The 24,982-nt window shown below is 37.9% G+C and overlaps 1 protein-coding gene across 11 annotated transcripts in view; it reads right to left on the bottom strand.

Annotated features, from left to right (window-relative positions):
• Positions 1 to 1,820: 1,820 nt before the first annotated feature.
• Positions 1,821 to 24,982, bottom strand: part of LOC129771373 (uncharacterized) — a 284,948-nt gene continuing 261,786 nt past the window's right edge. For all 11 annotated transcript variants that reach the window (XM_055774952.1, XM_055774953.1, XM_055774950.1 and 8 more), the window contains 3 exons: positions 23,264 to 23,520; positions 22,688 to 22,761; positions 1,821 to 22,605 (listed from right to left, as the gene is read on the bottom strand). In XM_055774952.1, coding sequence (XP_055630927.1) covers positions 22,407 to 22,605; positions 22,688 to 22,761; positions 23,264 to 23,520 — 530 coding nt within the window. In that variant the 3' untranslated portion in view covers positions 1,821 to 22,406. The remainder of the gene's footprint in view (positions 22,606 to 22,687; positions 22,762 to 23,263; positions 23,521 to 24,982) is intronic.

Here is a 24,982-nt window from a genome sequence, read left to right as displayed (position 1 = left end):
ACTTCATTTTTAAATGTGAATTTACTGAACTTTAATGTTATAAATAATTTAATTTTCAAAACCCTAACATTCTTTGGATTATAGACTTCATTTTAACATCATTTACAGGTATCAATACTGATATAGCCTCTTTGGTCCCGAAACCATGTAAACTAAAAGAAACAAAAACAATCAGTAATTACAAAAGCAAAATCCATTTTTTTTTGCGAACATAACATTTTTCCAAAGAAGACTAGCTAATTGACTTTAATTTGATATATCGATTATATGAATCGGTCCAGTAGTTGGAAAGTTATGACTTTTTTTTAAATTGCATTTTTGCTGTTCGGAATTTAAGACAAAAGTGTTCGGAATATGAGTCAGTGACAAAAATGGTGTTCGTAATTTGAGACAAAAGTGATTAAACATATTTTTAGTTTTTCATCATGAATATGCATATGTAAATCAATTTTATTGTGAAAAAATGGAAAAGAAATTAATTTGATTACATTCACAAATCAAATTAATTTCGCGTAAAAGTACAATTTTGAGTAATGAGACACTGTTTAATGGCCATCAAAGCTTAAGTGTTCGGAATATGAGACAAAACGGTAATTTCGTGAGAATCGCGTGTGAAATAAAATCACGGAAAACGAAACGCGTAAAACAAGAATCCAGTGTATAAACTTGTTGTAATTCAAATAAAATAAACGGTAATTTTTTGAAGGATTGATAATTTTCAATCTGGTTCTTTAGTTATGAAACAGCAACAAGATCGGGATTTTTTTTTGTTCACAGCGTCTCCACATACTTCAGCATTCAACTTACCGTCGGTTAGTAGCAATTCCACACTGCGAATTCGTTCGCACTTCCTACGATTTCCTTCACTGTCTCGGTTGTTGCTTTCCCATTATATGTCCTTTGCTTCGCGTAGATTAGATCCAGTCCAGATTGAGATTGAGTTGAGATTGACCACGAAGAATCATGATATGGATAATTCTATGTGTGAAATTCTGTGTTGCAAACAAAATTTCTTGTGCCGAAATGTTGAAAATGTTGCAGAATATATTTGTTGACTCAAATATATCGAAAACATGGGTGCATGAATGGTATAAGGCATTCAAAAACGACCGAGAAGAGATGAATGATTTGCCACGTGAAGGACGTCAAGTCAAGGAAATCATCCACAAAATGAAAGGAAATCTCGGAAATCGTCATTTAAGTTTGAAAATGAAATATCTCTCACGAGACCTTCGTCATATTTTGTTTGATGTTTTGGGCATGAGAAAAGTCGCAGCACGACTAGTGCCAAATGAGCTAATTTTTTTCAAAAACTTCATCACAAACAAGTGACTGAAAATATGCTTGAACGATCAAATTTTCATCCCACGTTCATTCAACGCATAATTACGATATGGCCCCGTGTGATTATTCCTATTTCCGAAACTCAAATTACCGCTTCGTGGAACCCGTTTTGACAGCATTGGAAACATAAAAACGAATTCGCTGCGTAAACTGAAGGCAATTCCTGAATACAGCTATAAAAAGTGTGTCGATGATTGGATTGTTCGTTGGAAAAAATGTATTGCTTCAGGAGGGGCTTATTTTGAAGGTGATAATATAAATATAGACGATAAATAAAGCATTTTCTTCAAGAACGCAAATTCGCCGCGTACATTTGACAGAATGTATATCAATTGACGAACGAAAGCGGACGATAACTCAACAACATGGTGCTCTTATCGAAAGAGAATGTCCAGTTATGGAAGATTATTTCGGAGGAATAAAATGAAAAAAAAGTAACAAAATATAAAACTGCAATCGATGAAAGAATCATATGCTCAATTTTCGCACTTTTTATTTAAAATATCCCCCTTGTCTCGAATTTAGCTAAATACATTTTTTTTCAGGAGCGACAGCAATTTTGTTCTCTTTTTTCATTAAATATTCTTACATTATCGTTCAATTTGCTGCGGATTAAAATTAAGTAAGTTCGCGCCACGAAGAAACGGCGACTGTTCGCGAAATGGTATTCTACCTGCGCTCCAACGCTTCCGAATCCACATTCTAGATGATTTTAAATTTATGTTAGCTAGATTCTAATTCGCATTCTTTTGTTTTTTTTTTTGAAAGGTATCTAACGGTCTGTATGCTGCTTGGTAAGAATCGAAAAATGACCACTATAGGTGCTTAGACTAAGTTTTTTTTTGTTTTTTTTTATAGTATTTGACATATTTACAGTTAGCGTTTACTTTCATTCTTTTTCATTGAAATTTGATTAGTTTGATCTTGTTTTTGTATTCTTGTTTAAAGTTTGTTCGCTTTGTAGTGAGCTTCTGTAGTTCTGAACTAAGGTATATTAAAATTGGTGGGATTTTTAAAATCCCATTGCGTGGCTGTAGCCTTCGGAGCTATCGGTGTAGTGTTCCTCGTGTGGACAGCACATATCACAGCATAATTATTTAATAATTATTATTCTCTCTGTATTGCTTGGTGCACTTGGCGCTGAGATGCTAATGCTTTCTTCCGTCAACCGAAAGCATTCGTCCGTTAAAAAAGAACCGTAACTATCTCTAGTTTCCGTTTTCTTGTTGTTGTTGAAAGTGTGAGATGTGCCATGTAAATTCGGCCAATAAACAGTTAAATTGCAACACATAAGCCACTATGCTTTATATTTTTGGCATGCATTAAGCGTAGTTCGAAAACGTATTTCACTGAAATGTTTTTTTTCTTCCACTCGTTTAATTCGATTATCCGCGTATTTCTATATAAAAATCTCTGAGGAAATCACAAAAGACATATGCGTTTACCAATTGTTCGTAATTTGTTACTACATCTCATTAATATCGAATTGATTGCTGTTCTATCCTATGTTGGTGTAAAGCTTATTCCACTTTTGGTTTATTTTGTTGTTGTTTTATCACGCGCCGAAATAGATGTCAGTTATATATTTTTTTTCTTGCTCAATTTCAATTTGGCGTCAATTGATGTATTCTTGAAGCGGAGATTGTTTGAAAAATATCTAATGCTTGTATTGTACTCATGAAATTTTCCGATAGTTATCAAGAGAGCTATATTTCGTGATCGCTTGCCTTCACCCAAAAATTAATGTCACTAGTTGGACCTACGGATTTCAGTTACTTATATGTGGTTTTTTCTTAGATTTTGGGATAATCGTCACAGATTGGGAATTAATTTTTACTTGTCTTGTGTAACTAACACCCCATTTTCGATTCCATGGAGAAAGACATGCAAAATTTCATGTTTCGTTAGAGTGCGCGACTGATAGTTTTAAAAAATATTCGAGGCAGAAGTTTCAGCGGTAGAAAAATCTAGTTTAACGTTTGGTCGATTTAAGAAAACAACAGGGAGGAATTTGACATAGGACATTCGAAAGTTTGATGCAAGGCGGGTCTTTGCTTGAACGGCTTCAAAACACTCGTTTTACATGATCCGAAATAAATGAGTCAAAATTTTAATTTAAAAATCCTCATTTGTTCAGTTTTGGAGTATTCAATGTGAGGAGGATGAGATAGACATTCAGAGTAATTTAATTTGACATGACCTCTGAGTATTATTTCGATAGAATTTGTGCCACACTACAAAACGATATTTATTTTAACATTGAAAGGTGCGATTGGACTTAAAATTGATTTAATCGGTTCAAGTTTCAGAAGATACCAGTTTCTAATAATGCCTTTTCAAATAATTTATTTATTTAAATGATTCCGGTACAAGTTGAATGTCTTGGAATATGATTTTAATGCTTTAAGGTTTTTGGTGTCCTTCATGTTGAAGAATGCTTTTGACACTTGAATAGAAATATGACATTTGTATTCCCTATTCAAAAAAAGAAAACAGTCATATATAATTAGTAGATAAATTGGGAAAATAGGCTTTTGATTGTTCAAAGATCGATTCGGCAAAGATCGATTCACTGGTATCAATTATAGGATTGATTCCTATGCCGTTTCGGAAATTGATTCGCCAAGAACGATCTTCTTATAATCGACATCGACTATCATAGTATGTGTACACAAAGCAGCCGATCAGCAGTCCGGTCCGATGGTCCAAGTTTGACAGATAACTGATTTAGAATCGACCACGAAACCACATTTGGAGTCCAAACAACGGAGGCAGTGTCGAGAATTAGTCGTACTAGTGCACAATATACGGGCTTCAAGCAGTATGGGTCAGTAAAATCCTTTGCAATTTTCGAAATAAATCCGAACTGTCGGTTTACCTTAGCAATGATTGAGGTGTAATGAGCGTTGAACATCAATTTTGAATCCAGCACTACTCCAAGGTCAGTAGCTTCTCCAACCCTTTCAAGCAAAGCACTGTCGATGCAGCAATCAAGCTGTAACGGACTTTTGGAACGATGGAACGTCATGAAGGAGCACTTCGATACGCTGATAATCAGTTTGTTTAGATGGCACCAGACTACAAATACATTCAGCAGATGTTGCAAACGTTGGCAGTCTTCAGCTGAATATTTTCAAATCATCAGCATAAATAAATTTGCAGTTTAACCCTAGTTTCGCAGTAATGTCTTTAAAAAATAATGTAAACAACAAAGGGCCTAAGTTGCTTCCTTCACTCCAGACGAATTGTAGAAGCACGAGGAAACGCAGCCGAAAATTTTAACGCGCTGTTATCTTCCCGTCACGTAGGATCTCATCCATGACACGTGCTTTGTAGATGATCCGAGACGTGACTGTTTAGCAAAAGTATGTTGTGGTTGATGATTCAGATCAGTATAGATGACATCGACTTGAGCCTTCCCTCCATGGCAGAAATGAAGGTTTTCAACAGATTCGTGGTGACCGACCTGCCATGCATGAAACCGCGCTAGTCAGTTGAGATGTAGCTTCTGGATTGGATAAGAGTTACTTAGCTGAGATCTGAATTCAGCTTCTTCTTCTTCTTCAATGGCACTAACGTTCCTAGAGGAACTTCGCCGTCTCAACGTAGTATTACTTGCGTCATTTTTATTAGTACTTAGTTGAGATTTCTATGCCAAATAACACGCCTTGAATGCATTCTGAGTGGCAAGCTCTAGAATACGCGTGATCACAGTGCAAGTCGGAGGAAATTTCTTTGACGAAAAATTCCCCCGACCAGAACGGGAATCGAACCCGAACACCCGACATGTTAGTTATGACGCTAACCACTCGGCCACGGGAGCTTACGGTACGCATTACTAGCATGTTGAAATCTGAGTTTGCTGTCAGACGACTGTAGAACACGATGTTTCCGTTCATAGGCGATGTTTCGGCGCTTCAGTTGTCGGAGTAATACTGTACTCCAAGAAGGCGAAACTGGACGTCTTCTGGGGGGGATACATACTCCCGCAACCAACATTGAATGTTGAAACAGAATTCGGAGGCCATTCCATTAACGTTTTGACAGACATTCATGTATGTCCAGTCAAGTGCGGGGAGGTAATAAGTGCATCGTAGTCCATTTTCCCAAAATCACGGGTGTGTTCAACGACAACAGCGATGTCGTTGAATTGGCACGTACGAGGTACTGGAAGAGATATTTCCAACGGTAGATGCCAACAGTGCAAATTGACTTGATAATAAGTACTTAGCCTACAAAAGAACTTAACCTACAAAAAAAAACAAAAATTTTGTAAGAGTGGCGATTTATTTTTCAACATAGTTTCCTTTTAGCTCGATACACTTGACCCAGCGATGCTCCAACTGTTCTAATCCATCTGAAAAAACATTTTCTCGAGGTCTGCAAAGTAGGCCTCCGTGGCGGCGAGGACCTCCTCATTCGACTCAAATTTCTGCCCGGCGAGTGACTTTTTCAAGTTTGGAAACAAAAAAAAAAAAAGTCGCACGGGGCCATATCTGGAGTATACGGTGAATGGGGCAGGGAATCGATACAATCGTTTAATCCAGTCTCTGTCAGTATGATGACGTCGTAGTTACAGTCCGTAATCACCGAAAGCTGGTCGTCGATTTTAGTCCTCGCCACCTCGGATATTTTGGTAGTACAGCCAAACACGATCGACGGGGCAGAAACGGATTACATTGGTTGCCTCGCTGAAACTAGTGCACAGTGGGGTGACTCCATACGAAGGCGGGCCATGCAAAAAAGTGTTGTTAAATGCGAAAAACATGGTATTCACATAATTTCGAGATGCTGAACACGAACGAATCTTACATCCATTTTTTTAAATTTGGAGCCGGCCATATAACACGTTATCCATTTTTTTTAGGATTTTATGGCACCATCCCTCTTGTAAGCAGTATTTTTTACACACTTTTCTATATCATTTTTTTAAAGATCGAGTAATTTATGGAAGACCCCTCAAATCTGTAACTCTCAGAATAAGAATAGGGCTCTCAGGGTCGCTTATTCCTAAGTCGGCTACCTTCAAACTTCCTCTTCTAGCAAACAGGAGCACTTTCGTGTATTTTACACTCCCAGAGGACCTTATGAATCTGTAGGGCTACCTTCTAAGGCCACACGTTTACACCGCTCAAAGGTCGTGCAGTGCTAACACACACTTCCGACCGATTGAGGACGAGGGCTGACGACTCCTTTCGAGTCCGGAGAACGAATACAAACCAGGGACAAGGATTACAATTATATTTTAGATAATTCAATTTTCCTTCTCACTTTATTCTTTCTTCCTTCACTTTCCTTTTTCATATATCCCTATTTCAACTATTTCCTGTTTCCTATCGTTTCCTCATTTACCCTATTTGTGACGTCACAATTTTTCATGCGTTATACTTGCGGTAACGATGGTGTGGACTTTTCTCTCTCTGGGTCTCTGGGTTTATTTCTATCCAGCTGGATGGTGCGGCTGTCTCGTGGGCGGGTTTACTGAATTCCACCAGTTGCAGGCCTTTATTCACGCCTGCTTGCAATGACGGATATTGTAGGCGAACAGAGCCAAGAAGATAGCGGATTTTGCGCGTGCCTCTTCTCCCAGATTCCGGACGCAGCTAAACTGTCCAGCGTATTAATTTATGAATCGAGTTCACGTTACTTATTACTCAAGACCACACGTTACCTTTTTCAGTTTCTACTTCTTCTCTCCTCTTTCCTTTTGTCTGACCTTCCTTTTCATTCAAAAACCTTTTCTTTATTCCAAATTTCTGTAAAACATAACTACCTATAACCTTTCCATTTTCCAATTCATGATTTCGACTAACCTTTAAACTTTCTCTATGTATTCTTCTTTCACCTCTCTCCACACTTTTTTTTTTAATTTCCAATTTAATTAGTTCCGGCGCGCACTTCTTACTTCCTTGATTGGTTGAAGTCGTTTGCCGGCACTGCTTTTTCTTACCGAGCTTTCTATTTTTTTTTGTATGTGTGGAGGGGAACAATGTTTTTTCTCTTCCTAGTTGGCAACCCCGTTCATTGACGATAGGTCAACTGGACAGTGGATCGCGGTGGGCGTTTTTTACCCAGGACTCAAACCGTTTGTAAGTGGGACAATAGGCCATATGAATAAAAAAAAAATTTACTTATTCTGCTCGTTTTGAAGTAAAGTAAACTTTGCTAGTATTTACTTGAATTCGTGTGAATAACAGTTTACTTTACTGATTTCGTTTTCGGAATTCGAACATAGCTTTTAGTTTGTCAAACATCTGTCAGCAGATTGTTATGGCTTGTGATCCGCAAAGCAAGTATATTATCAGGTATATTACTCCCCGATTTGTCTATGCAGTGGTAGGCCAAAATAGTAAAAAGCAGTTTTAAGACCAACGATTGAATGTATCTCAAAGACTTATTTATTATAAAACGATAAAAATATATTCTGCTTCCTCCGACACCTTCAGTTCTGTTAATGTTCCGGCTTCGCGGGACGTTGAACTTCGATATTTCGCTGAAGTAAATTGAAATGGATCACAATAATATTAAAGAAACATAAAAACTAGTTTTACAACGCTCCACCTCTGGTTTTCCCATAGTTGGATAGAAAGGTTCTTGTTGAAAAATTACGTTTTCGTGACTAAACCTATACAACTACTTTAAATTGTCGTCATCTCACTCTCTGCGCAGTTTGTAAGTTATTTGACAAACAAGTGGAAACGGAATGTTTGACGCGTCATACTACATGTTAATTTGTTTAACTATGAGTGCAAGATGGCAGCATTAAACATAAACCGGATATGATATCAGAACGAATAAAAGTGTTTCAGACACAAAGTATGCTTATGAGCACTCTTGATAATTACGAAGTAAATACTTGATAAATGTTGTTTTATTCATACGAAATCAAGTAAACTTCCATTTTCGAAAAGTAAATACTTCGTTGTCACTTTTATTCATACCAAACGTAGTAAAAACTCAATCTCCCTGCTCCACTGCTCGATTCAAGTAAAGTAAAGCTGAATTTTGTTTTTATTCATATGGCCTAATATCATCCAGCAACCGGCGGCTAGGAATGCATTTATTTTTATATATATATATTTGGAATTGGGTTTGGGTGGAGCCCAAACTGCGCCTGGAACCAACGGTTACAAATCAAACAAATTCTGCTATAAACATAAAAGATTTTTCTAGATTACAAAATAATACAATACATTTGATGAAAAAAAAAACAAATGAAAACAATAATCTTCGTCTTCTTCTTCTTCATAACTGCCATCAAATTCATAATCATCTCTTCCTGATTCAACAATGGTGTCCTTCAATAGGAATATTATTGCATCTAGAAGTTTTTTTCAATTATTTTTCTGCTTTTCAAAATATATGTTTACTATTGAATCTGGGGAGGTGAGAAGATGATTGACTATACCATGATTAGTATTTTGTCGACTATTTTTATGAGTGAAATTTAGAATTCATTATTCTTATCAGCAGGAAAAGTCCCTTTCGCTGCTATTTTCATTTCGTCTTGTGATTTTCAATACTTTATAGTTTCATAGATTTATGTCTTTCTGATCCTATTTCTGATCCTTTTTACATGTATATTAATATACATGTATCAAACCATGAAACCATTAAAATACATGTATCAAACCATCAAACTATGAATAAACAACTAACTTATTCGACATTGAATTTTGTGGCACCGCTGAAGTTGAAGGCTTCATAATGACGAATTTTATGCCAACTCGACTGACCGTTGGCAGCACCATTTCAGATAGCAGTGAAACGTTTTGGGTGTAAAGACATGGGTCATTCAGGCAACTTTACATACTTGAAATATTCGAAAAATAATTAGACTTCTTTTGACATAGGACTTTGATTTATTTGATTTCTATATACGGGAGTCACTATACGAAAAATGTAACGATTTATTAAGAGTTTTCAAACGCATATTACAGAAGAAAAGTATTTTTGTGTACATTTTTGAACAGAATGCGGTACCGAATTCTACCACGTTTTGTCATCTAACCCGTTTAAAGAATACAAGTACATACAGGAAACGGCTTTTCCAGGGCATCCAACTCAATTTAAATGCAATTACTACACACAATCACAGTCCTATGTCAAGATCCGGTCAGTGCCCCTAGGCTCAAACCCATAAACTTTTTTGGAAAAAGCCTTTTTTTGTTTACTTAATTTTTGACAAAAATTTGTAACATAAAAACTATGAGACCTACAAAATTCATGTCAATGGATAAAATGTAGGAAATTGTTTAAATTTTCACAAAAAAATGTCACATTGTATACTGAGCTACACTTGTTTTCTCTCAATAAATAATATTTAATCATTATATAAAGCTTCAATTTACCAAATATATCATAAAATAAAAGAGATGATTTTGAACATTAAAATTTGATGCGGGGTGATTTGGACCGTCTGTGGGGTGATTTGGTGCAGTGTGTGTTTCATCGAAAAAAACATACTTATGTTTATGTAAAGTATTTTGGGATAATGTTACAATCAGTAACAATGTTTTGGGATCGATACCAGGTGTCTTGGCCAGATTCCAGAACAGAAAAGTTGGATTGACACCATTTCGAATTCTGCATGAATCTTTTCACTGTTGGTCGAGAACTTCTGATGCTTGGTCAAAGAAAATCCGTTCTCGATGGCCTGTGTTGCTCTTTCAAGCTCCTCCTTCTTCCAACGTTGTGTGTCCATCCTCTTTTTGTAACTCAGCGGCATCTGGAATCAATTAGACCAAAGATAAGTCTCAAACCTGTAGGACCAATTCACCCCACAGAAACGTGTCCATGTCACCCCACACAACACGCAAAAATTAAAATGCAACTAATTTCATTTATTGTTATCAAACTTACAGCTTCGCTACATCAAATTGTTCCTCTTCTGTAGGCGAACAGAACTTTACTGCACAATACACGAAAAGTTTGTTTAATTAGCGGGAAAAACCTTAAAACCACTATCGGAAAACTTACATTTTTTGACGATCAAAGTGCTTGCTGTGTTTATGCTACCGTTTCCCTCTACTTGTGAAGTTTTACCAAAGTTTTTTTTTACTTTAGATACATACGGTTCAACAATAAAAGGAAATGACATTATAAAAAATTCAAGTTGAGCCGTAATTTTTGCGATAAAGGGGTGGTCCTAATCACCCCATATGACCAAATCACCCCGTGTTACCCTATATCTTGTTCAACAATTGAAAAGGACCGAATGATTTCAATAGATATCGTTTGAATATGCTCTGAATAATATATTGGTCTGATATGATTTCGATTTCATAAATATTTATTCACACTACCTTACTTTTATTCGTTTTTCATCACACACTTTTTAATAGCTTTTCAATGATGAATTTTGTGATGTTTAGCCCAAATTTATATTTCATCCTCTACAGATTACTTAGATACGAAAGTTTTCATCAATGGACTATTATGATTTTGATTTAATTGGACCCTAGAGAAAATTTAAATATTAAAAAAAATTAAGTGAAAAAAATTGCTTTTCTCACTAAAACGACAATTCGCGCAGTTTAGCGCAGTGTCGGACAGTGTTCAATTGAAAGCTTATATTTTTTCCTAAACTTTGAAGGTAGTCACAACCGTGACAAACTGCGGTAACAAAACTTTTAAGCAGGTTTTCTACAAAAAATCACGATTTCCATGATTTTTTTGGGTCAGATCTACTATGATCAAATTTTACAATATCCCATGAAAGAGATTTGTTTTGTATAGTTTTTCGAACAACTTTTCATTTCACGCCAAAAAATCTAAGCTATCGTTGAAGCTGCAGAGCGTTTCAAAGTAAAGTACCTTCGTTCAAAAAATTGTCAAAAAACGTCAATATACTAAGCTTTGAAAAGTCGTAAAAATCAGATTTGATGATATTGCACTCAAATGTGGGATTCAAGCATTTGAATATGATAGCAAGAAAGGAAAAATATTACGAAACAGCTGACGCCAATATCGTTTTTTTGCTTGATGGCCAGCGATTTCCTGAAGTACTGAAAACATTGCCGTACTTGTTCAGAGTAGCGTAGTGGGAGACCCCTGGAACAGCTGAACTACGGCTGGAGAATCTCGACTGTGGTGGGGAGATTAGAGGCTTCCAGAGAGTTTCGTTGCATCCTGGAGACAGTGTTTGCCAAATGATCCATTCACTGAAAAAATCGCTTTCGTTCGTTCAAATATCATACAGAAATAATTTCCCCCAGCGGCATTCTTTTGTTGGTATGTGCTGTAAATCACGACACAAAAGAGAACGAGACAACTCTGCATCGGTTCGCATTTCATGATACACCGACACGCAAACAGAAAGATCATATACGCTTTCGTTGCAGAAAGTTTATTTTCTTTTTGACGTAGGACTACGTCTTTCATTTCTATACCGGGGTGTAAAATCAAAGTTTCGAAAACGAAAGCGTTACGCCGGAGTCCGAGATTTTGAGCGTTAATAGCACCTAAACAACTGAACGAAATGGTATGATAAACACTTCATTCAAAAGATAAAATGTCTACGCGTTCTATACTTGTTACTTTTTGATCCAAAAACTTGTTTCAATAGCCTTAAAATTGCTTCCAAAACAGGCTATTGAAATCACGAATCGGTATATAACCGAGCGCCGCTCGGAAATCCACTCAGTTCTAATTGAACAGCGATTGGAGCATGTTGTCGCTGTTGTGGTGAAGCTCTTCATTTATCATGAAAGCGCGGATGAATGGTGTCACCAAGAGCCTGTTTGTGCACCTTAGGCCAGAAGGGAATCCATCAGGAGGAGAGTGATGCCACAAACGGTTCCCCGGGAAGACATCGCTGCACACACATACACGCGCGGAATTCTTTCCGTTTGGATGCCATTCAGCATCGAGAAAGTTACGGAAAGATCTAATCATTGCTGGAAAATAATCTGCCAGTTCCTCTGGGAATTTAAAAATACATTCATGTGAAAGAGTTTATTTGAATGTTTTCTATTCATGTAACACTGTGACCAAATATTTTTCAATCAAGTACTATTAACAGGTGGTTATCGAGTTAGTATTAACCACTGGTGGGCTTCCAGTATCGAGGAAAATGTGGAAATATCTAATCGTTACTGAAAATAATCTGCCAGTTCCTCTGGGAATTTAAAATTACATTCATGTGAAAGAGTTTAATTGAATGTTTTCTATCCATGTAACACTGTGACCAAATATGTTTCAATCATGTGCTATTAACAGGTGGTTATCGGTGGTTATTAGTATTAGAATTAGTGGGCTTCCAGTATCGAGGAAAATGTGGAAATATCGTTACTGAAAATAATCTGCCAGTTCCTCTGGGAATTTAAAAATACATTCATGTGAAAGAGTTTATTTGAATGTTTTCTATCCATGTAACACTGTGACCAAATACATTTGGTTTTGTGATTTTTCAATCAATCGCAATTAACAGGATAGCTTCTGAAGATTATTCTCCCCATCAGTGGGATATTTCCGTATCCAATATTGTATGCGCCCGCAATCGATTTTTGCTCAGTCGCCGAAAGTTCCGAGCTCAGAGAGTTCATTCCCCTCTAGTTTGCCTTCCAAATTGCCATCGTAAACCACACCTTCTCTCGATTCAATCACACACAAAAAGCATACTTAAGCGATATTCTGGTGGTGAGACACATTCATTTTTCGTGAGGACATCGACAAGACAACATCGTTGCCTAACGTGCTGGAGGAGGTGGACGGCGAAGGATCGACACATACACGCGCAGAATTCTTTCCGTTTGGATGCCATTCAGCATCGAGAAAGTTCCGGAAAGATCTAATCATTGCTGGAATATAATCTGCCAGTTCCTCTGGGAATTTAAAAATACATTCATGTGAAAGAGTTGATTTGAATGTTTTCTATCCATGTAACACTGTGACCAAATATTTTTCAATCATGTACTATTAACAGGTGGTTATCGAGTTAGTATTAACCACTGGTGGGCGTCCGGTATCGAGGAAAATGTGGAAATATCTAATCGTTGCTGGAAAATAATCTGCCAGTTCCCCTTAGAATTGAAAATTACATTCAAGCGAAAGAGTTTATTTTAATGTTTTTTATCCATAAAATATCCATATAATACATTTGGATTTGTGATTTGTCAATCAAGTACAGTTAGCAGGTTAGCTTCTGAAGATTATTCTTCAGAACAAGGTTTTTCGTATCCTATACCAATTACACAAGGTTTTATGCATCCAAATGCATAAAACCTTGTGCCTCCAATGTAACGCTCTCGTTTTCGAAGTCCCCCAAATATTCATTTATTCATTCATTCAGAATGGATTTAGATTCAACTTCAAACAAATGATCTCTAAATCAACGATAGTCCTACGTCATCCTTGCGGTTATACCATAGATATAACCCACTTCCTGTTTTTGCCTCTAACATATGCATATCGATCTCTCCATGCATCACGAAACAGCAGGATCGTACGGACTACGCAAAGCGAATGATTCATATTCAGCTAATTTAGCAGATACTGATTTTTAAGTGTCAGAGAGTGCAAACTATATGATTATTTAACTCGATAGAGGCTAAGGGAAGGGTAGTCAGATTAAATTTTACATTTTTGACGCTGCTGTCCCTTGTCCCTCTTTTCCCATTCGTTGCTCTCCGCAAATAGTGACCGAATGATGACGTAATTTTTCTTGTATCATTTATTGCTTTGCACTTGTCTGTGCAGTGGGTTTCGCTATAGTAGAGCGGGACGATGTATGCGGTTCAAACTTGTATGCAGGCATCGAAAATGGTTTGCGATGTTTGATACAGCTCGAATATGCAAACAACAGTCTTCGTTCCTCTCTTGGTTTAATCATGTCATGTTACACAAGTGATTACTGTCATTCATACAAGTATCTGAATGATCCTCTCATATTTGGTTATATGTTCGTGAGAGGTTACTTGCATGACACATTGTGTATCATTCGATTTTGATCGAAATCCAAACACTGCCTGGAGATGAAACTTGTTGTGCAGAGGTTTCAGTATGGTGTTGTGGAGAATCAGAGATAATCAGTCTTCAGAATGCAACCCGGTGCTGATGTGTAACAAGATTCTTGTACCCAGTTGAGCCCCACTCCTTGTGTTCACATGCGCTCTGGCGAATGCGCACGCTCCGAAACACAGATGAAATGTTTGGTTGTCAGCGCCGTTCTTGCGCAGAGATTTGCGCTGAGTTTTACGCTGAATTTTGCACCGTGCTTACGCCGTATTTCAATACTGCGCGCTTGAATCTGGATTGCTCTCTCTGTTGAGATATTTTTCTTCACACAAGCGTATACGGTTTAATTGGGGGCGCCCTGTTGTTTTTATGCTTTGCTCAGAACGAACGAAGACAAAGTGGGCGCTAGAGTTTGATGTGTATGTGTGTGTGTGTAAAGAATGAGACGCGCATCACACAAGTGAGAAGAAATGTTTGGTATCTGAGTTCTGCGCCGGGTACATTTTGTGCTGTCGTGCCCATGCATGTTGTGCTCTTCGCACCAAGAGAGAATACGAGTTTTCTTTGAACGTGCGCTGAGGAAAATTAAACTCAAGCGCAGCGCTGCGTTTGTTTTCTGAAGACTGGAGATAATAAAGCTGTAATATGGAGGTTTTTCAACGTATGTGGTGCTCGTAATAGAAGGATACTTGCAAGAGAGTGCACCTAGGAAGATCCCTTGTCCAGAACTGAATACAGGGACTTGGAAGTTGGTGGTTGGATTTGTTATGCAACGCGACTGTGCCAGATGGATAAGGGTCTTCCATAGTGTGAGATATAGTGCGTCCTGTGTTCTTTTCTAATTCTATGTCGATTCCGAGATGAGTGTAGAGCCGATATGATGAGATGGAGCCTTTTTTTGGTTGAATTCAAAAGCACGGGCAGTAACTCCCTGTGACCAATACTAAGGATCGCCGACCACATTAGAAAAAAATTTACTGACTGTCACTTTGAACGAAACGAATGAAAGGTTATCCAGATTTTTCCCACGAGGAACCTGACTTGGCGACTTTGGATCAAGATCAAGATTCGCATTTCCAAGAATGTGTTTCTTAACGTCACATCCTTCTTATCAGGAGTAAAAAGAGAATGCTGAACGCGAAGCGGAGGGTTTGCGTGAAAACTCACTTGATGAGAATTCTGCCTTATCATAGTGAATGCGACATGATAGTGTTTGAATGATGTGGAATTCTCGCACAATTTCGGAAATATCTTCATTTATTATATTAGTCGACGCGACCGCATAGTTAAGATAGGTTTAGGTAGGGATTTTTCTTGCATGTCGATTACTCGAGTACTCGATTACTTGTAGCGATGGTCTTGCCGATCCAGACGTCATCCTACCCCTGTTCAGATTTTTGATATTCTCTCTCTCTCTCTCTCTCCCAGGTACGAGAGCACCCGAAGCTTGCATATATCGTCTTGGTGCCAGATTCTATAGTCTGTGTTGGTATGGAAAATCACATTCAATTGCAAAAGATTGATAGGGAATACCAAATCAATTGGTGCAGATGTTTGTTTTCCCGTCGAAAACAGAAGAAACCCTCATAGAAATCCAAATAAATGACAAACTGATGAAGAAAAGTTTCTTTAATTAAAGTTATTATTCGTTTTAAAGTAGGACTACGTTCAAAATGGTGTAAAGTGAAAATCTTAAAACTGAACATGCATCAAATGATGAAACAAAATTCAAGCGCTTATAACTCGACTGTTTCTCGCTAGATCGAGAAGGTGTTCTGTATATTGTCGAACATTAGACCCATTCCAGCGTAACGTGACAACGGTTTGACTCACTAAAAACAGTTTTTTTTCTCGTTTTTCATGTGTAAATCACACGATTTCCAAATGGTAAACGTTTTTAAAGTGAAATTGAGAAAATTTCCTACAAGAATCTTCAGTTGGACAATATTTTGTAGTTGAATTCACTTGTTGGCAATTGAATACTTTTGTGACGTGACAACACCTGTCTTTTTGCGGGTTCCGACTTTTGTACATTAATGTTGTATTTTCAGTTCCGTTTCAAAACATACAAATAAACTTTGTTCTATGATTTGTCAATGAAACATGAACGTTGATTCCTGTATACTCAGTTTTTCAAAAAACTCGCAAGAACATGCATTTTGTGACGTGACAACGCGCTCTGTGCGAATAAACAGTCTCCACGAAGCGTTGTCACGTCATACAATTAATAAGTTGTATTAAATAAGAATTTCACTGTATTGTAGCAAGCGATATACTATTTTTTATGTTTTTTATTACTCGGAATACTTCTTACTTTCCTCTGAGATCTCTCCTTCTCCTTCCAAAAGTCCATCCTATAGGGAAAGGTGGTCCTAACGCAACCGGTGGTCCTGAACCTACCCTCCTTTGTATCTCAGGAACGGTGCTTCCTACTGAATTTTCAGTAGTGTCAAATGAATGGTGTCATAACGCTGACAATTTGATAATATGGTGACTTTTTTCTGGCACTTTTCATTCTAGCGTTTTAGCGCCATTTTACGTTTTCATTTATTCAAAAATAGAGAAGAAATATAATAGAACTGTGGGCACAATAAGTTCTATATTCTTTTAGATTGTGAAACATTGCGAAACGAGGCAATTTTAATTGTTTATGGTATGTTCATCAAAATAAGCTATATAAATTGAATCTACCTGTTACCTGTAATACACGGTATGTCTTTATTTGGGAAAAGTCGGGGTGGTCTTAAACCGACCTCCAGTTTTTATATCGTGATTGTTTAATACGTTCACTCTAGCGCTTGCCATCAATGGCTAGCACAACCCTGGTTCATCGAGTGGCGCTCACTACAGGGGGAACGCATTTGATTTTGCTACCAGAAACTTTTGATAAACTCTTTTTATGCATCCGCGCACATATCTCTGCAAGGGCATTTATGTTTGCGTGTTGAAGATGACTTTGAACATTGATTGTTGATGTTTGCGTGTGCATTTATATGTGCACTTTCTTTGTATAACTCCACACACGTCGCTCTAAGGCTAAGTTCTTCCCACTCAAACATTATCTTCCTCTCACTTAATTCCTATCTCTCACTATCAAACATAATTCTTTTTTTTTTCCTCTTCGCACATCCATGGATATATGCCAACATTACTATTCTCGATCGAATTGTGGGATTTCATGCCATTCCCGGTCTTTTATATCCGTTTTTAACGGAAGTCACCATCCTCGATGCCAGAATGGCATCGGAATACGATACTCGACTTCCGCTGGTAAGCCCATATCGTATGGGGTTTCCATATTTTTTTAGTATTCAAACCGGAAGTTGAAATAAGATTATATATTATATTATGAAATCTACGTTCATATATTGTTGATAAAACACAGGAAAAAGATGATTTGTATGTTTTGAAACGGAACTGTAATTTATTAAATTAATCATTAATGTTCAACAGACTGAAACAGCAAAAAGTCAGGTGTTGCCACGTCACAAAAGTATTTGACTGACAACAAGCCAATCTAAATATAAAATATTCTCCAACTGATGATTCTTGTTGTAAATTTTCTTAATTGTGCTTTATTCATGAAAACGCAAAAAAGTGGTTGTAGTGAGTCAAAATGTTGTTACGTCACACTGGAATGGATCGTATACTTTTCGAGACGTTGACTTTTTCAGTTGATACTCCTCTATTTGTGGACCAATCTCAACCAAATTTTGTGGGTTGTTGACCTTTATTGTTTGCTCAGAGAAACCCAAGTATAAAAATGTTTGAACCTATGTTTATCTGATAAACTAAAAAAATGCTCTATTTTTGTGACGTGAGAACGCTTCAAAATACCTGTTTTTCATATGATTGTTTCTCATAAATTACAAAATGAAATGTAGATCTACCCACGGCTCTTCAAACAAGCATTCAATCACCCATTCGATGGTATATAGACATTGAAGTTTGGTTAAGCATCTCAAGAAACATAAAAAATAGTTAAAACCTAAAATATTTTAATTATAATTATTTAGTTTTTGAAACTCGCCTCTCTCAAAGGTTGGTGCATAAAAATTCAATTTGTTACAAAAAAATCATACTATAACTAGTGCTTATTCAAATAACGTTTTCAATTTTTTCCTAAAACTAGATTTGAAATTTGGTTCTCTGGTGCATAACCTCATGGAATAAACTCATTATTCAAACACACTAAATATAATGTTTTGATTGGTCCAATTCTCGCTCCTCCAGTTTTGCCGTCTATGAGAAGTAAGTAGCATAGCGGTGAGCACAAATAATTGTGCAGTACGTATAAAAGGCCTTTAACGCGATTCCAATGTTTTAGTAGAGACAAATGAACCACAAAGTTTGAAGTCTCTTAGAAACAAACAACTAACACAGGTGTTTTAGTGTCACTCTAGACAACGAGTCGTCAGCAGTGCTTTCCGGATCGTTCGCGCTACCAACTACATTCATTCATCAGTCCTTGTCATGGCTTCCAAGTATTTGTTTTAAAGATTTCGTTTTGAAATGTGTGTTTGTTCATGCTCGAGAATATCGCAACAGTTATTGCGTTGTCAAACCAAACAAAAACGTTGCCTACAAGAGCTAGATTGCCATGAGAACGAGTATTACTCGAAGTTATGTCGATGGTGTAGGTTGCTACGACATTTTCGGGTGCGAACAATATCGAATTGACTACCATCCCGAAGCATGTTGTGCAAATCACACGTCCGTAAATCATCCGCTCGAAATGCAAATGCAATTCAGAAGAAGGACGATATTGCAACATAAGCTAAAAATATAAAGGTTTTGTTCGATGCGAAATCTAATTGTATGATCGCTTCGGATGGTCGAGAGTGTGTTACGTATGAAAACGGTAATTTGAATATATACATTGAAAAAGGTTTTGATATGAAATACTCATAAATAAGTTCCTGTACGATACACGGTGACTTAAATTGGGAGACATGAACAGATAACGAAAGTAATTGATAGCTTTAACATCATAGTACCTCGAGATACTTGAGCAAGTCTAAACAATCAACGATAGTTCGTTGTATTCTTTGTTCGAAAAATATTACTCTCATATTTTTCAGCGTAGACCAAACACTTCCAAGGCAAGACAGTAGTGACGACCAGGCGTCCCAAAAGTACTGCATTTTCATTACAGTCGGTATGAAATAAAATCGAGACTCACTGTGTGCGCGCTACATTCGCATACAAGCGACAGAGCACGAATGAATAAAATAAACCTGTGCTATAGCAGACGGTGCTTCGTCGAATTTGTCTGATTAGTCGGGCCCGATCGTAGTGAGCCAAACGTACTGTTCATTTTCCATTTTTTCGTGTCTGCTACTCCATTAATTCTGTCGCTGTAACAGTTGCTCACGATGCGATGAATATCATCGGTTTACCCGAGTTACTGTCAAATTTGACTGTCGCAAGAAAAATGTCATGACCAAGAAATCGCGATCGTAAGACAAGCCTTTATTTTATGCGTTTGTGCTTTTTCACCAGTACGCTCTGGGATGTGGTTGTGAGCACAAGTTACGTATATACAGAGACAGCCGATTCAATTTTAGATCGGCTGTATCGAGAATGATGTACTGTTGGGATGGCCGAATCAAGATAGGTACACAAATGAGCAGCAATTCATAGGAGAAACAAGCACGGATTCCTTAATGATTCTAGGCGAGAGTTTCTTTGTTAATATGTATATTGATGACATCGGGAAATACTCAGTGATGGGAATGTTTAGGTTTATCCTCCAAGTAGGAAGCCAACTTTAAACGTTCGAAAACCGATGGATTTCAAACAGGCTCAGTACAATTTTTTTTAGAGGCGAACCAGCCCAGGAGGCTGAAAGTCTCTTCAATAAAGAATTAAAAAAAGGACATATTTTTTATTATGTATGGTCCTCATGACCTAGTGGCTTGCGTGGCGCTTGCCACGGGGGCTTCGAGTTCGATTTCCGTTCGGGCTAGAAACTCCATCCGAACGATCCACTCCATCGTTGCTCCTACCCGCTCCACTACCCCCAGCTTCACTCTCATCTGGCCATGCATTTGCACCCGCGAAACTTTCATCTACGCTAATTCCACCCACAACACTTCCTCTCGCATTTCTTTCAACAGATTCTCCCCTGTTGCTCACACTCCTCACTACTCCCAATTCGGAATATGCTGCAGAATTCAACAGAAACTGAAAATTATCTTCCGTTTCAAAGCCTACAACCTATAGTTTGCGAATGAGAAAATGAATAAAATACTGGTGAATAAAGAACACACTTTTGTAAGCGAACGACGTTGCATAATATATACAAAGACACCCGACATCATCAGCACGAGGGAAAAAAATCATTCACGACAGTAGCAATGCATTTACGATTGCATTCCGAATCTACAAACAACATGACTAGTTAGCAACCAGGCCTGTCGCAGACGAATGAACAAAATACTCACATATGGAAATGCAGCCGTGTACAGCACACGACAGTAAATATAAATGTCGCACGACATTTTCACTGTGTGATTGTCGTTAATAGATTGATCTAACGACTGTTACGGGCCAATGATGGTGACAGTCGTCAGAATACAGTCGTGGTGCGGTACATTTGGTACCCCTGGTGACGACCAAAGCAAATAGGCGAAATTATACGTTCGCCCAGCGTTTCTTCCATTCATTCTATTGTGGCAAGCGTGGTGTGGCATGTCGTAACGTTAAGTTGGAGCCCTAACTTCTCCACATAAAGAAAATTCAATTTTGGTATAAAAATGGTGATCGTAGCCCTACAGTTACGTTCCGCTCTGCATCATTTTCGAAAAAAAAAATGGATTCCATCGGCCCATGAATCGCATCAAACCGGGACTTTTTCAGAAAACAACGGTGACTTCAGAATAGCACAAGGATTTTTTTCACTCTAAATGCGCCACTTTGCTTATTACAAGTGTGGTTCAGGTGTCGGTTCATCAGAACATTAGAAGTCGACGTTCGGTTATGTCTTTCTCCAGAACCCTTTGATTTTTAGTTCTACGTGAACTTTGAGCGAATAACAATCAGCATTTATTATACAAAATCTGTGACAATTATCCAGTAATTGTACTACGATTTCTCTATCAAATCAGGCGGAAGATTAATTTAGTCCTCTCCGGGGATAGGTTAGGAGTAAGTACGATAGGAATAATCTCGGGAAAAATATTGAATCATCGTTATTCAAATATATTATATATGTATGGTTTTCAAACAAACACAGCGCGTCCCCAATTGTAGAACTGCCGGTGTTAAAGTTGTACTGAAATATCGGTGTATTGGTGTGAGCTGTTGTGTCTGCGTTTTATTTTCTGTCAGTATGAGTGTGTGGTTGTACGATTGTGGCACGACGTGTTTAAGTTAGATCGATGATTGCATAATAGTATGAAACCATGAGTGCTTAGTTCTGTTTAATGTTGTTTGTTTTTTTTTGGATTCTGTGTTTTTTTTTCTCAGTTGTCATATACGAAATGCCTTAATTATACGCCATCTCTGCGTCTGGCAGTTGGATGCACTTGTGTTGCCATTTTATGTAACTTTATGTTATGAATACCGGTAATTCATTGTATGTTCACTGTGTAGCATCGTTTTCGATCCTTTTGTTTTCAATTTTTCTAAATTTCCAAATTTGTTTCTCGGGTTTTTAAATATATTTTCATGGTTTTTGACTCCCTTACGGTGTCGGATTTTATTGCTGGCTAATCGAACGGTTCGACATTGCGTTCTAATCGTGTTTTATCTCGTTTTCTACTCACTTTCACAACCGTGTGTTGCAAATAATGCTGAACTTATGGTCATTATATAAAAAAAAGTGAAACGTAACTAAATGAGATTCGTTGATTTCTCTTGCATAAAACTAAACACGATCAAAGACTAGTTGCATCTATCGTCTAGAACATCAAAATCTTGAAAATAACTATTAACTCTCGCTCTCGCTCCTTCCCTTCCCTTCTATTAAAAATGTACAACGTAGAAAACAAACGGTGCGATCACCCGATTTTTCGGTTTGCTTCATCTATGTATACATAAATTGCTTACGATAAGACAACGAGCGCGTTGGTCATTGGCTCTCGCTCGCCCTGCTGCTGCTCCTAGAAGGTCTGTATGGGCCGATAGAGCCCCGTGTAGCCGCAAAGCCGCGCCCTGAGTGCTGGTATGAGCAGTGCTGCCGCCGACAGGTCCTTCAGCAGATCGGCACACTCGCACACCAGTAGATACATCTTGTCTCCCCGTGAGGATACGCTTTTGTGGAGGGTGATCCTCCGAAGGCCGGCCGTTTTTGGCAGATATCTGCGGGGAAACGAAGATAACACCGTTAGTCCGACACGTATACAACTGTTAGGGAGGGCAGAATGAAACTGGACACCCGTACCTGTAAATCATCCTGGCACCGGTCCAGTAGAGCCAATTGCGTTCGAATCGCTCTCCATCGTCGCCCTCGTAGACCTGCGGAAGAGAAAACCAGATAGACATTTCCGGGAAATAGAAGGACCGCGCACCGTTGAGTGTTGTCGATAATGGGAAAAGTGATTAGTGGGTGTTTGTTTTATGTGATTCAATTTTCGCTTAATTCGACGAAATTGAATGAGAGCCACAATCGACGAGCGTCGAAACGCCTCCCTAATTTAATTGTGGTACGTGACCCATCATGGTGGGATCTTCGCGCTGGAGTGGAACTAATCATTCTTTGCCTTCTTCATCATGTTCGGCTGTCTCGTATGGTCTTTAATAGTCGATAGGGACTAGATAAGAACTAAGTAATTTGAGATGGCTTTAACGGTTCCATTCGGCCCCAATCGACACAACAAAATTCTTTAAGAGCAACACCATTGAAACAATCTTCAGTTCAGAAACAGAAGATCGTTAAAATTCGCAATAACTGAATCTTTGCGTTCAACGACAAACGGAACCCCTAGCAATCTAATTACCATATCACCTCCTAACCAACCTTGTACACGCTGATGATATACCCCGTGGAGGGGGTTTGGCCCTTCTTGACGCTGCCAATTTCGTTGGGAGCCAGCGAGAGCGGAGGCCGACAGATGGAAGCCACTTCGCTGTACAGATCCAGTGTGTGGGCAGCCGTGTAGCGGGTGTTTTTCGGTTCGAACTTCGATAGCGAGGCACCCCGCACCCCGCTGTAGAACAATGCCGGATCGGTTTGGGTGGTGTTTATCACATAGTAGGCAATGAAGGGAAATTCGGCTGTAAAAATGGAGGAGAAAGTGAGTAAGAAGTGTGTCGGATATTTGCTACGAAACTGTGATAAAAATACATATTGTAAAGAAAAAAGAAAATCACGATAATTTTATTTGATGTACTGTATAGCAGATGAATACAGTGACTAGTTGATTGTTTTACGTTCAGGAATTATCTGAGAGAGCTGCAATAAGTGTTGTTAGAATAAAGTAACTCAGGTAAATTATTGGTTTAGAGAAAAAAATTCAAAACTTTGAGCGCTTTGAGGCACCCCTAAATCATGTCCGATTGAGCTGAAACATTGCACAGGTAATTTTTTGGTCCAATAAACAAAATGTACATGGTCAGTTTTTGAAATTTGACATGACCATTTTCGCTGCCACCCTATTGTTAACCCACCGTGAACTCAAACTTAGACAGTTACCAGGTATGCTATAGAGGTCCTAGCGTTGGTATTGGTAAAAAGCGTGTAGTTTGGGAGGAATAAAAAAAATTTTAGTTCACTTTGTCTTTGAGTTCAATTTTGTGAAAAAAAACATACAGAAAAACGGGATTATGCCAAAAAAATGTCAAAATTCACAAATTTGTCAGTGTTTCTGAACACAACACTGAACGCTATTTTATCACCTGTAGTATATGTCAAACCATGTTGAACTCAAACATCGATACATGTATACGTGACACATGAGAGATAGAATCGGGGAGTCAGTTCAATATGCAATTAAGTCCATTTGACGGGGAAGAATGAAATGAGATAGTCGAGTCGTAGAGTGAGATAGCAACTGAACGTCCGAACGACTGTTGAGTTATGTTGACGGAGAAACTGCTACTGATGATGATGATGGTCCCGCCACCTTCCCCTACAGAGGTTTGAGCAAGACGAGTTATCTAGAAGATATTAACTTTTTTCTTAGCTTTGAAATCAGTTTACCAAAAAAAACGAACTGATTTTACCTACAGATATAAATTCAAAAAATGTTATTTTATTACATTATCAAAAGAGAAGCCAATACTCAGTCTCATCCTCCACTGAGCCGATACGGTCCCGACGAGGCCCTTGCAGCCAATTGGTCCACCAGAGCAACCGTCCAACCGCCAGCCTAGTTTTGGACAGACAATGACTATCCTCATCCAGAGAAGTCGAGAAATTTTCCATTACGGAAAAATCCTAGACCGGCTCTCACAAAAACTTTTATTTTATATCCTTTATATCTGTGAGACGCGCGCGAGGCTCAAACTTATGTAGACTACTTTTATTTTTTTTTAAACTAATACATAAGAAAACAACAAAATGAAAAATAAAAATAGTCCATCATCACCAAGATCATGACAGACATAATACTGATAAATACAAATTAAAAAAAACAAATAATATTGAAAAAAAAAACAAATTCCACATATAATCCGTTAAAAAAACTTCGTCAGATAAAGTATTTATTAAAAAAAATATATAAATAAAATCTACAAT

This window comes from Toxorhynchites rutilus, chromosome 2 (genome assembly GCF_029784135.1).
Source record: "Toxorhynchites rutilus septentrionalis strain SRP chromosome 2, ASM2978413v1, whole genome shotgun sequence".
Classification (NCBI taxonomy): domain Eukaryota; kingdom Metazoa; phylum Arthropoda; class Insecta; order Diptera; family Culicidae; genus Toxorhynchites; species Toxorhynchites rutilus.
The sequence above is the reverse complement of the archived record's forward strand: the minus strand, read 5'-3'. Positions and strand labels throughout refer to the sequence as shown.